The sequence below is a fragment of the Ascaphus truei genome, chromosome 1 (assembly GCF_040206685.1).
Source record: "Ascaphus truei isolate aAscTru1 chromosome 1, aAscTru1.hap1, whole genome shotgun sequence".
In the NCBI taxonomy this organism is placed as follows: Eukaryota; Metazoa; Chordata; class Amphibia; order Anura; family Ascaphidae; genus Ascaphus; species Ascaphus truei.
Window position 1 is genome coordinate 546402381 of NC_134483.1, and position 14587 is coordinate 546416967.

A 14587-nucleotide genomic window follows, 5' to 3' on the forward strand; every position below is an offset into this window, starting at 1 on the left:
ATAATACTTGGCCCATAATGCACCATCATCTTCTTTCGCGCTATAGGCTTCTGCTAGGAACTCAATCATTAAACGAGAGGTTAGTTCGGGGTATTGCTCGCGGTGTATGCTAAGCATAGTGGCCGCCGGGGGCCGTATGCACTCCATGAGTCTTTGCCTCTTTACCACATCAGTGCATGATCATTCTTCCATTACGCCCCTCGTATGTTCCTTCCAGGTTTCTACCCCGTCTTCCCCGGTAGGCACGGGGAGTGTCCCCGAGAAGGCCTTTAGCTTCCGTTAGTTCTGGGCATGAGTGGCGATCGTAAGTGCTTCCACCAGAGGCGGCAGGCTAGGGGGAGCAGTTAACTGATCAATTTTGTCATTGAGCTTCCGCAACATATTACTACTTATTTCGGCTTCGGCAGATGCGCTTGACCCTGGGTAACTGGAAGCGGACAGACAACTACCGGCGTCGCTCTCGGCATAGTGAGTGAAAGGAAGGGTGGGGTCATCCTCGTCTAGCGGGCGCACTGGGGAGTCTCGGAGGGGGTAGACAAAGAGACTACTGCCAGACGATGCATCAGGCAGGGCCAGGCATTGAGGAACGGCCGGTTCGAGCGCGAACAGGTTGCAGCGACAATCCACAAGCAAGGTTTTCCAGTTAGAGTCGCGATCGACAAGCACCTCTACCAAGCGGGCTTTGGCAAAGCCGGGGAGTTGCCGTAATACCGTCTGTAAAGTCGCTAAGGGCAAGGCCATGGGCACTCTGGTCAACGCTATGGCGCGCCGGGTGGGCGTACGGACTTGGCGGGCCCAATCGCGTATCTCATGATGGTAGGAAGGGCCATGGTAGCAACAATTTATTTTCAAGGGGCACCCCAGGTCTAAGATCTCAGCAGCGCTTCCAAATATAGCCCTGCTTCCTATCGCTAGCAAGCTACTACTCTGTGCTGTGTCACCTGTAGGCTCGCAGGGTCTGAGTCTCTGCCACGGAGAGCCTGGGGTTTGAGCAATAAGTAACACGGGTGCAGCGCCTCCACCTGCGACAGCTCCCTCCAGTGGGGGAGTGGTTCTTCGCAGGACGTATATACAATAAGTACTGACACACAGCCAATTACCATAACCAACTTCGTTTACTCTTAGATCAAAGTCATCAATTCGTACACAACAAAAACATCCCCTGAACCCCTACAACATACCCAACCACGGCGGGCGTTAGTACTGTCTTGCGCCTCGGTGGCCGCTACCACATTCATGCGCCACGGCGGACGCCCACAATCCCCGACCCCTCCACTGGGTGATCCCACCCCATGTCCAATCCCCAAAATAGAACCGTCCCGTACTTCATAGATAGTCTCTGTGTGTGCATGGGTGACTGCGCAGCCACTGTGTCCTGAATGAGTGAATGGTACCGTTCGGGCCTTTCTTGAAATACCTGCCGAGCACTCCAGTACTCGGAACCACCACGATCTTCACAAAGGATCTCCGTACACTGTCACTCTCCTCTCGATCTTTTGGTCAACGGTCCAGGGCGATCCCACCCGAACTCTAGCCACAACTCGCGGAGTCTGATCCCAGACCTCCCGCCAAATAGTATAGACCCGATACTGTTATAAGGATGGTAGGGAACCGGAACCTATCTGTGGCGATCCCTGATTCAGCTTGTCTCTACGGTGACTCAGGGCTAACCTGGGCCTGGGGCACACAGCCTATCCCAGGGCGGCTTAACCACCCTGTGACAGGGTAAATAAAAGCCACCAGTTATATGCCTGGAAAACCTATATCTAGTCTGCAGTGCAGCACTGACTAGGTTAAACTTCAGCTGGGAACCTCAGGACAATTAGTTGGATCCCAGCTGCCTATCAAGGTGTGTTAAAACCCAGGTTGTAGACACATTGGGTCTGCTGTTGATGAGAGAGGAGTAAGCTGCTAAAGTGATTCCTGAAAACAAGGTCTGAGTAGCAAAGTAGTGAAACTGTGAACTGTCTGTCCCCTGCATAGAAAAAGGGTAGCTGCATATATATATAAATTGTCTGCTAAAGAGAAACTGTTTTGTTCGGTTTGCTGAAGGAAAAGCCATTTTTGTTTGTTGCTGTAAAAGAGCTATTTTTGTTTTGTGTGCTGTATATTTTTCAAGGCAAAATAAAACAGCCTTGTCAAGAAACCCACGTGTTTAGTTGCATGTACTCTGCAACATATGGTTGTCAAGAAGTGAGATTTGATTTTTTTCAAAAGGCTCCTGCAGTTAAAAGGCCACACACACACACACAAGAATGGAAGAAATGTTGTAAGCGTTTCTGTGCGAGCAGGCCCGGCTGCAAGTGGAAAGAGATGAAAGACTACAGACAGCACAGGATGAGCAGATTTCCAAGCTGCTGACCCAATTCCAAGGGTCTGCCGGTGCAGAACTGGCCAGCAGACCCCCGATACTCCTGAGGAAAATGTCTCCGAATGAGGATCCAGAGGCTTTATTACTAACATTTGAAAGAGTCGCCGAAGCTCAGGGCTGGGCTGCAGATCGCTGGGCAACTGCTTGGGCCCGCTCCTCATTGGTGAAGCCCAGGCCTCATATCAGGGCCTCCCTACAGATCAGGCAATGGACTACCGCCAAGTTAAAGCCGCCATACTGGATCACTTAGGTCTGACCCCAGAGACCTACCGGCAGCAGTTCCAGAACATGAATTACACCGCTAAGATGAGACCCCGGGTCCTCGCTCAGCAGTTATTGGACTTGTGTACGCGCTGGATACAACCCGAGGAGTGCACTAAGGAGGCAATTCTTGAGCAGGTGGTTTTGGAACAATTTCTACAAGTAATACCCCCTCCCGCACGCTCGTGGGTAAAACGCCACGCTGCTGAAACCCTAGCTTTGGCGGTCCAACTCGTGGAGAACATCCTTAGGGCTGAGCAGCAGGAGAGTGTCCTGGACCAGACTCCACCGGCATTTGCAGACGCCCAAAGAGGGAGGTCGGATCAACGGTGAACCTATGGCCCGTCACGGAACCGCCAAGTCCAAAGGAAGGAGCAGTCGTTCCAGCAAGGACGGAGTCCAAATGCTGGTCCCCGCAGGGACCCTCATCTCCTTCCGGATGTTGGCTCGTCGCAAAGTGAGAGGAACTTCCGAAGACGTCGCCCAAAGGACCCACCAGATGCCTGGTCTCCAGTAACCGGTCCAGCGGAGCACTATCCACAGCCCCCTCCTGCGAGGGAACCCTCTCCATGTTCTGCCTGCGGAGAACAAGGCCACCGGTATGTGGACTGTCCACTGATGGATTGTTCATTCAGCAGAACCGTCGCCTCGGCTTTTTCTGGGGAAAATTACAAGCCCTGGCTACTTCCAGCCCTGATTGTGGGAAAAACTGTCCAGGCCCTTGTAGATTCGGGCTCTGGGAAAACTCTGGTCCTCCAGGAACTGTTACCGCTCAACGTGTGTTCTTTTGACTCCCCATGGAGCATAGAATGTATACACGGCGATGTAAAATCTTATCCGACTGCCAAAATCCGGCTACAGGTAAAAGGTCAGGAGGCTTACCTCGAAGTTGTAGTCGCTCCTTGGCTACCTGCGCCCATTGTGCTCGGTAGGGACTGGCCTTTCTTCTCGGACATAATGGCCCCAGTCTTTCATGAGAACAGCAACGGCAAAGCAAGTAGCCAACAAGTTGTTGGAACTGTTCTCACGGGTTGGACTTCCCCAGGTTATGTTGACAGACCAAGGTACAAATTTCATGGCTAAACTGATGCAGGATGTCTTAAAGTCACTAGAGGTCAAGTTTGTTCGGACATCGGTCTACCATCCACAGACTGACGGATTGGTGGAAAGATTTAACCGAACTCTAAAAGGGATGCTGAGGAAATTTGTAGACTCAGAAAAGAGAGCCTGGAATGAACTTCTCCCTTTTCTGCTGTTTGCAGTGCGGGAAGTTCCCCAGGCCTCCACGGGATTCTCTCCATTTGAATTGCTCTATGGCCGCCAACCGCGGGGTATCCTAGACCTCCTAAAGGAGTCCTGGGAGGAACAGCAGTCCCCTTCTAAGAATACCCTGCAAAATGTACTAGACCTTAGGAAGCGCCTAGATGTGGTCGGCCATTTTGCCAGGGATAATCTTAGATCAGCCCAGGACAGTCAGGAGAGACATTACAATCAGAATGCTCGCATGAGAGTGTTTTACCCAGGAGACCAGGTGATGTTATTGTTACCCAGTTGCGAGAGTAAACTCCTGGCCAAATGGCAGGGCCCATTCGAAGTACTCCACCGTACGGGTGATGTGGATTACGAGATCGCTCAACCAGGGTCCAGGAAGGGTAAACAAATTTACCATGTGAACTTGCTGAAACCCTTGAAGATGCAGCGGTCTCTATTCATCCACCTGGTGGAGGAGGAAATGGACTTGGGTCCTCAGCCTCCACAGGAGAACATGGTGAGTGACGATAAAATCCCAATGGGTAAACAGTTGTCCTCTGAACAAAAAGGGGACTTGTTAGTAATAATTACACAATTCCAGGATGTTTTTTCTGACTTACCAGGACAAACTAACTTAATTTCCCATGCAATCGAGACAGCACCTGGGGTAAAAGTACCTTCCCGTCCTTATACTGTAGGTTGCCTGAAAGTCATAGGGCTCTGGTAGAGAAGGAGGTACAAGAAATGTTACATTTAGGAGTGATTGAGGAATCATGCAGTGAGTGGTGTAGTCCACTAGTTATGGTCCCTAAACCCGATGGGAAGGTAAGATTTTGTGTGGATCTCCGAAAGGTCAATGCGGTATCCAAGTTTGACGCATATCCGATGCCAAGGGTGGACATATTAATTGACGACCTTGGTAACGCGGAATAAATATCCACGTTGGACTTGACAAAAGGATACTGGCAAATACCCTTAGAGGAAAAGTCCAAATGCAAAACAGCCTTTGCCACTCCCATGGGTTTATACCAGTTTGTGACAATGCCATTTGGACTGCATGGAGCCCCAGCCACATTTCAGAGACTCATGGATAAGGTACTGAGGCCCCATAGGACTTATGCCGCAGCCTACCTAGATGACATTGTCATTTATAGTAAACACTGGCGGGCCCATCTAAATAGGCTAAAAGCGGTCCTCAAATCTCTAAGAGAGGCAGGGCTCACAGCCAACCCTAAGAAATGTGCCTTGGGTAAAGCGGAAACCAAATATTTAGGGTATGCAGTGGGAGGTTGAAAAGTAAGGCCACTAATCGACAAGGTAGCTGCCCTGAAAGAAGTTCCGACCCCCCAAACAAAAACGCAGGTACGCACTCTGCTGGGTTTAGCAGGGTACTACTGGCGGTTCATCCCCAACTATTCGGAAGTGGCAGCCCCTTTAACGGACCTCACAAAAAAGTGTGCCCCTACACAAGTGGTGTGGTCAAGGGATTGTCAGAGAGCCTTTGAGGACATAAAAAGGTGTCTATCAGAGGGTCCCATCCTTAGAAGCCCAGACTTCAACAGCCCTTTTATACTGAAGTGCAAACAGATGCAGCAGAGGTAGGGCTAGGGGCAGTGTTGTCACAACAGTTTGAGGGAGTTGAACATCCTATCCTTTTCCTGAGTAGGAAATTGTTCCCAAGGGAAAAAAATTACTCAGTGATTGAGAAAGAGTGCCTCGCAGTAAAGTGGGCAATCGAGGCTTTGAGGCATTACCTGGCAGGAGTCCATTTTACTTTGGTGATGGATCATGCTCCACTGAAATGGTTAAATAACATGAAGGATTCCAATGCTAGATTGACTAGGTGGTATATGGCCCTCCAACCCTTCTCATTTGAGATTCAGCATAGGCCGGGAAAAGAGAACGCAAATGCTGTCTTCTTTTCTAGAGAAGGGGTGGATGGTCGGGCTTCAGCCGTGCGTAGCCGCAGCCACACACTAACAGGGGAGGAATGTGACAGGGTAAATAAAAGCCACCAGTTATATGCCTGGAAAACCTATGTCTAGTCTGCAGTGCAGCACTGACTAGGTTAAACTTCAGCTGGGAACCTCAGGATAATTAGTTGGGTCCCAGCTGCAAAATCAAGGTGTGTTAAAACCCAGGTTGTAGACACATGGAGTTTGCTGTTGATGAGAGAGGAGTAAGCTGCTAAAGTGATTCCTGAAAACAAGGTCTGAGTAGCAAAGTAGTGAAACTGTGAACTGTGTGTCCCCTGCATAGAAAAAGGGTAGCTGCATATATATAAACTGTCTGCTAAAGAGAAACTGTTTTGTTCGGTTTGCTGAAGGAAAAGCCATTTTCGTTTGTTGCTGAAAAAGAGCTATTTTTGTTTTGTGTGCTGTATATTTTTCAAGGCAAAATAAAACAGCCTTGTCAAGAAACCCACGTGTGTATTTGCATGTACTCTGCAACACACCCCCACTCCAACACTCCGTCTCTTCTCCTCTCCCACGCGCTCTAACTCACGTACGCGCAAACACCTCCCTTTATCTCCTCCCGTGTATGACGCTCCCTGCGGGGCTGCTGGGTCAAGGATCGACCCCCTCCCACTACCTGTGCTCCCCTCCTTCACAGGCTTTTGTAACACTCTGTGCAGGCGCAACCTCCCGCTCTTTTCGGGGTAAATCAGGGGTCACGGCTACATCAATAATGTGTCATATTGGTAATTTGTCATTAGCACCTTTAAGACCCACCTTAAAACACACCTGCTTGTGAAAGTTTGAGTCCCAGCCTTTATTTAAAGAAGTAGCAGCATCAGACCCTGAGAAGAATGAAAGCGACTTTTGCTGTTCTCTGAACCTTCTTTTTATTAGGTATTTCACATTCAGGTGTACAACAATCAGTTCTCCCAGCGTGATGTCTCCAGCCACAGAGTAGCCAGCAATATCTGCATTAGAAAGTTTGCATCCTTTCACTGAAGTTCCACAGACATACTCATATCACATAACAGCAATAAGGAGTGCAGAAAGAGACAACCTCATATCACATAGCAGCAACAAGGAGTACAGCAGGGCCACCCAGGGAAAGAAACCCTCTCCCTTTTATTACTGGTTAATTTGGACCAAACCAAATTAAGTATACCACACGGGGGGGGTTTTCTCCCAAAACTTACACAATTTGAAAACATAATACATAATACACTTCACACAACATACAATTTTCTATAGCAAGCCCCAAATTAAACAACAGTACATTTTACAAACATCCCATGCATGTTTTTACTTTGCAAAATAAATGACATTCAGTATCACTTACTTTAATTTCCCCTCCCCCTCCATACCATGGTATAATCCACCCTAAATGGTATGCAGGAAGGAAACGCATTTTCCTTTTTAACAGAGACTGCCCATGGCTGTGTAACATCAAACTCTGTTTAACTCCAACCATACCTGCATTATACTGGCTGACCTCAGGACACCACATTAAAGGTTAGTAAAGTTTCAGATAAAGGGAAACAAAAAATGATTGCTGGGCCCAGCAAAAAGCAAAACAGAAAAATAAAGTGGTGTACTTGATGCCAGAAAGCAAACATGCATTTAACTTATACAATAGTGCAAGCAGCCCTGTCACACTGCTTTATAAAGCATATGAGTGGCACCAAGGCTAATACTATACACTTGATATATCAAGCTTGGCCCCCTGCAGACGCACATACCAGAATTCCCTCCTACTGTCTTTGTACGTCCTACCTACCAATTAGATTGTAAACTCTTCAGAGCATGGACTCCTCTTCCTAAATGTTAATTTTTAAGTCTGAAGCACTTATTCTCATGATCTGTTTACTATTTGTTATTTATATGATTGTCATGTGTATTACTGCTGTGAAGCGTTATGTACATTAATGGCACTATATAAATAAAGACATACGTACATAAATGTGCATTTCGGATTCTTTGTCTACCTTGGCCACAACACATGAACAAGTTGCTTTCTTCAACAAGAATACTGTTTTCTACTACAGATGCACCGGACATTATTGCAACCCACAGTGCACTGCAGCGGGACATACACAATGTGAAGAAGTGGCAATTGTTTTGAATCGGCGGCATGTGAGCAGGAGGTGCGGCTGTGGCCCCATCCCACCCACGGATGTGCACCACGGTTTGCAATACCACTTGCTACATCTGTACATTCTACAGCAGGACCTGCTGCCTCCCCACATGCAGTATAAAGTACATACAGTAGAAAGCTTGTGCACCTGTTTGATTGGAAATCTCTCCCATTGAGCATCTTATGCAGTCATAGCAGCAGGCTGGCTGTCCTCTCCGGGAGACTTTTCTATAACCAGGCAAGCAGTTTTCCGAACATTGCGAGCGAGGAATCTGTAACAAATGTGAAAATAAACAAATGTTTTTTCAAATACAATTATATGATCAGAACATATTCCCAAAGGGATAAGTCGTTACTTATCTGTCTGGTGTGTTTAGGAGCCTGTGCGATCAGCATCCTCTTCATTTCAAAATAACCAATGGGTTTGTGTTGGTATTTATCATTATTATTTTAGTAACAGAAACATGACTATATTTGAAGACGTAAATGAAGGAATATACCTATGTTAGAACCCATCTAGCTATTACATTTGTCTTGTCTAAGGATATATTTTTCCTGTGGGTAGGAAATTAAATTGCACAGCCTAATGAATTTTAAGATTTACTATTTTATCTGATATGATCTCAAGAGTCAGATCTATTCTTTGCTTTTCAGACATGTACAGTACTATGTATGATTCCAGGTTCTCCAGTCCTTAATGCCAGGGTTATCCAGAGTTATGAGATTAAAGTAATGCAATGTTAATGCCACAAAGTGTAAAAATTATGGGGATTAAAGTTAGTTAAACAAATATCCTAATATTAAAACAATGAACCAGGATATGGAACACTTTAGAGAGGTATTATTAGGAATGAAGAAGTCACCACCACCAGAGACCATTGATAAAAGCTCACGTGCAGACTATTAAATAACAAGTAAACACACACGCACACATGCACACACACACACATGCACACACGCACACAGGCATACACACGCATACAAACGCGCACACACACACACAATAATATGTCATTATTACATACTAGGAGAATGGAGGAATTTCCTGAGTTGAAGATGGTTGGTTACAGTTTATGTGGTGACTGACCTTACTGAGGTTATGCTTCCACATGATGTCACTCTGATTGATGATGAGCTGCTCTCCTTCAGGAGCTGATGTATTGAAGCTTCCAACATGTCTCACCAAGAAGGTCCCATTGGCTAAAACAAACCGGTTTATAATGTGATACAGTGTGGCCATTTCTCCTTTCTCATTGAAATATACATCCTCCCCAGTGGGATCCTTGAATCGAACTCCTCGTATAAAGTTCTGTAACTATCAGATTGGCAGATTTGTTACTTAACAGGTTAATCTATTAGTTACATTGTTATAGTTAAAGCCATATTCCGATATTATTTTATCTATATCTATAAAAATGAAAACATTGTTTGTTTGCAGAAAATGTTGTATATTTGCTGTGCTTATGGGCAATCTGATTGGTCCGTTGGTCTGTCACTCACCCTCTGGCCAATGTGGTTGGTCCATGGCCCGGCCCCGCCCCCACATGCCTCTCATTGGCCTGCGTGGTTTGCTGACCTCAGAAACCCAACTGCCACACTCAGAACAATCACTGCCTCACCGCCTGCTCTCAATTCCCCTGCGGACTAGACACCACCTCAGGTACCGTGCGCAGCAGCGACCCCCCCCAACACCACCCCTCACACTAAACCCCCCTCCCCTCCCCCCATCACCAACACTGCCCGGTGCAGACACCCGCCAGCACACCATACAACGTCTGGTCTCACCCCCCCCTCAAGCGCACCCTCTGCTGCTGACACCCAAATGCCACCCCCACCCCACAAACAACTTCCACCACCCCCTCTCACCCCTACCGTACACCATCCAGTGCCAGCGCTACTTACACTCTATCACCCGCAGCTCACCTCCCCGCCGGCTCCCCCCCCCACCACCTCCCCTCACCCGCAGCTCTCATCACCTGCGGGCCCCGTTTTCTCTCCACCAGGGAGGGGTGTAGAGGGTGGGGGGGTGGGGGAACATGCGCAGGGGACAAGGGGGAGGGAGAGAAACACTGCCAGGGATGGGGGGGGAGGAAACAAGCACCAGGGAAAGGGGGGGGAAACGATCAACTGGGACGAGGGGGTGACTCACACCCCCCCACCTCACCACCCCCCACCCAAGATTCACACACCCCCACCCAAGATTCACACCCACCAATGATTCATCCCTCCACCCAAGATTCACCCTCCCCCACACACACCCAATATTCACCCCCGCACCCACCCACTCAAGATTCAAAGATTCGAAAGAATCACCCCACCTAGCCACCCACCCAAGATTCACCCCCCCCCCCCCCACCTACCCAAGATTCACCCACCCACCCAAGATTCACCCACCCACAAAACAATTATTAGGGATTCACATCCCGGGCAACGCTGGGTCTCTCAGCTAGCTATATATAACAAAGTTGATTTTTCACAGTGTAAGAGTTCCTGTTCAGTTACATTTTTATATAGTAATTAGCTATGAATTCAGAATATGAAAACAAGTGCCACACAAATGATATGATTCTGATATGCAACAATTCTTTTCTTATACAGACTGTTGCATACTTCAATTATTCTAATAGTAAATTAATATTCTCTGTAGATTCAGTTACATTAGGATAGGTTAAAAGTTATAATGGGATTGCAGCTGTGTTGGATTGTCTGAGCAAGGGGAGCCCTGCAGGTAACATTTGAGTGACCATAGACAGACAATTGATATTGATATCTGATGATACGCTGAGGTAATTATTTGAGACAATGTAATGGTGAGGGTGTACCCAGGCCGATAATAAAGGTATTATGCCCGGCTGGGTGCCCTTGAGCCATATTGGGGAGTTTAAAGTGTCAGCTCTGCAACCCAGTGTCACGGGAGAACAGAACACCTTTAAACCCGGATCCTTTGATTGAGCAAAGTGAGAGATAAAATAAATTGTGGTTTATTTACAAAATGAACATACACAGCTTGATTTACGAAATAATATGAATTAACACTTACTGGGATTGGGCAAACAAAAAAAATGTTCCCGGAACGAAATTCCCAGAAACAACGTATATTGGCACAAATTACCTGGCGCTGGGTTGGTGCGCAAACAGAGCCGCAATATAGTCTCCGGCTAGGGTACACTCTGCAGCGACTCATGGCGTGGGAACTAAACTTCCCACCTATGGAAAGGTTTCCAGACCTTCATGGAACCGGGCAAAGGGGCTTCAAGGTATGCCACAGGCATGTACGGACTTCACACTTATGCCGCTTAGCATACCTAACCAAGCCCACTTCCCCGGCGACATCTTATCTCCCTCCCCCGAACAACTGGATATCTGCTAGAGGAAAGGTGTTTACATCTCCCCCTCCCCACTTAGCACTTTAATAAGCCAGTTCTTTTGTTAACTCCGGACCTGGTCAGAAATTCTGGGACCAGCCCCGCAGGGTGCCTTAGGCTGCATCTAGGGTGCCTTCTCCAGTGCGGAGGCGAGCTGAGGCTGAGGGAAAGCGGGTGCTTTCCCTGGCCTTGGTCTGCGCGCCGACTGGGGGCGTGTCAGGGGGGGGGAGGGGGCCTGTGATGTCACAGAGCTGGTTCGCCCTCATTGGGCTTACCGCTCATGTGACCGGCCCTGCGCTCCCTTGAGCACGTGAATTTAAAATTTTAGTAAGCGAGCCCCTGCTAAAGACGCTCTCATTGCGGCTGCAGGGACTCAGTGCCAAGCATGAGTGCGCCTCAGCACGGGTCAGCGCATAAGCGCTGACCATGGCTGAGGCCTTAGAAGTCCGGGGTTAAATTATGCATGACTCCCTTGCAGGGATGTCCTGTCATATACCTTTTGATCACTGAACTTGTGAATTAAGTGTTTAAGCTGCTCCGCCTGCTTGAAGGAAAACTCCCTTGCTCTAAAAATATTAATACACATAAAAGAGGGGGACTTTCATTCATGACTTTTCATAAAAGTTTATAAAAAGTAAACTATAACCGTTTTAATGATGTACCCCCAGCCGCACACACAGCAAAATTCAAAGCGCTAGGATGCTCCTAGCCAAAGTTTGCTTACTGCTTATGTGCTATGTGTCAGGCTCCTGAAATGTAAAACATTTTTTCCTTTCTGCGGTCTGCAGGGAAACACAGATACAATGTTCATAATTGACACATTACTGGTTACAATATTTATACAGTTTAATTCCTGGTATTGCTGTGGTCCCCTTATGCCTAGCGGGACACACACAGACAATTATAACACATTTACAGGGTTGCAGTCATTTCTGGACTGCAGAGCTGACACTCTACATTCTCCCAATATGACTCAGGGGCACCCAGCCGGGCATAATACCTTTATTTACTTTCCTGGGTACCCCCTCGCCCTCACAGTAAACTACAGCCCTATCTGTACGGTCACCCATTCACTGTGATCACGGATCACAATCCCCTAAGTTAGTTGCAACAGGTGTCCGGTGAGAAAGCCAAACTGCTGCGCTGGAGTCTTGCCCTGCAAGAATTTAACTTTACTATCCAGCACAAGAAGGGCAGCGAGCATGGCAATGCGGATGATCAATCCCGCCAGGACAGTGAACATGTAACCGCAATAGGTGTCCAGCCTGTCAACGTGCTCCAGCCGAGGTTAGTAGAGTAGAAAAAACAATGGGAAAGCGGTGCACTGCAAAAAAAATGTACCAAACACAAATGGTAGAAAAAAATCGAATTTAATGAGAAAAAATGGACATCACCAAGCACACTCTGACGCGTTTCGTCCCGGCAGGGACTTTGTCAAAGAGGTATCAGATTTATGCAAGATTCATCCAAGGGTAACAAGTTGCATTTACGATTCACCTAAGAAACATCTATGATTAGCAAGATTTATGCAAGTAACCCTCTAAGATTTCGTAACGGTTAAAGTTTCCAAGTGCCATTTGTAACGCCTGTATGCCCGCAGACCTGGCCAGTCCCCAGTACTGAGGTGGGTAAGGTTATAACACGCACCCACAGCAGTGAGGGCGTGCCCGGTATGTGGTAATGCGTTGCCGGGCCTGTTGAGAAAGCGTTAACGTATACTTGCAAAGTCCTGGGTGCCAGAGTTCAGGTAGTTATGTCTGTGTGCCAGAGTTCAAGGATAGTATAGAGCAGCGTGGTGAAGTCCGTAAAGAAGTGTTCAAGGATTGGAGAAGGCAGCGTAGTAGAATTCATAAGCAAGGTTCAGGGGCAGGAGAAAGCAGCGTAATCGAATTCAAAGCCGAGTTTAACCCAGGGAGATCCAAAGGGAAGCAGGGACAGGATCCAGCACTGAAACAAACAGGAGAGCCAAGCATAGAGACTGCACACACAGGGGTCACAAGAAGCTATGCAGAGCGATGAGCTAGAGGACAGACAGGGACTATAAAGGAGGGAGCACCAATGGGGAAGAGAGGAGAAGCAGAGGGTTGAAGGGATAGGGTTGCAGGGATAGGTCAGAAAGAGCAGGGGAGGAGACAGGTGAATCAGAAAGAGATATGGCTTGTAAGCCACGGGGCACGGAGCTAGAGTTCTGGAAAGGCAGATATCTGGAGCGTGTGCTCGCGCCCTCTGTAAGGGTCTGATACGCGTGCACCGTGCGCGCCAGGGAACGCGAGGAGCACCGCGCCATGGGGGCGCTCGCAGAGGAAGGCAAGAGGGCTGGAGAGGCGGAGGAAGCAGGTAATGTGAAAGCTGGGGGAATGGAGAGACGCCGCGAGCCGTGAGTGCCGCGGATGGGAGCGGGTGTTTGCGGATGCGTGCGCACCTTGCGGGGAACGCGCATGACAGCTAAACGCGCATCTGGGTGCGCCGCAGAGGAATGGGTGCAGGGAGAAAAGGGGCAGATTGATGCGGTAGAGAGGGGAGAGGGTTAGAGGCAGTGGAAACAGAGGTGACGGGGACACATTGAGAAGCGCGAGTCCCCTGATCCGTCACACCATTACAGCGGTGGCAGAATGAAAGAAGCAGCTCCGTCGGAGTACAGAGCAGCTGCAGTTAGCGCTGCTGACTGAGGACAGTTTCATGCAGTTTCACGAGCAACTCCCGCTCCTGGGAAATTGCTCCTAAAGACTTTGTTCTACAACTTTTCGTTCTGGAAATCAACTATTTCGTTTGGCCCCGTCCCAGTAAGTGTATTTTGATTGTAATTGTGTAACATTGTGTGTATGTCCATTTGTGAAATAAATTACTATTTTTTTTAACCTCCTTGCTTTGCTCAATCACATGATTCCGGGTATAAATGTGTTAAAATTGCTGGTCCCTGTGACAGAAAAAGTGTAAGGTTATTTTGGCAGTTCCTTATCAGATATGACATAAGTTTTAAGCTGGAGGACACATATGCCTTATTTGGTCATAGTATTGGGAGAAGGAAGTGTTGACTAAGGGATATTCACTGGATAAATATTGATACTGCTGCGACACACTTTATTCGAGCAAATACCCAGTATGTACCTGGCAGATACCTGGAATGCGCCGCTCCTCACCTCAGACAAGCCCCATTGCGTTTGCCTTCCCAGCCATGGTTCATGCCTGGCTGACGGGCGGCTGATCTGTTAAATGATAATGATTAGGATTTAATAGGCTGCAATGCTTC

At 47.9% G+C, this 14587-nt stretch overlaps 1 protein-coding gene across 1 annotated transcript in view; it reads right to left on the reverse strand.

Annotated features, from left to right (window-relative positions):
• The window catches only part of LOC142465409 (vomeronasal type-2 receptor 26-like), a 41858-nt gene that overhangs the window by 9937 nt on the left and 17334 nt on the right, over window positions 1–14587 (reverse strand). Inside the window, exons 7-8 of the mRNA XM_075569402.1 lie at window positions 9060–9287; window positions 8121–8244 (exon numbers count right to left, since the gene is read on the reverse strand). Of these exons, the coding sequence (XP_075425517.1) occupies window positions 8121–8244; window positions 9060–9287 (352 nt within the window). The remainder of the gene's footprint in view (window positions 1–8120; window positions 8245–9059; window positions 9288–14587) is intronic.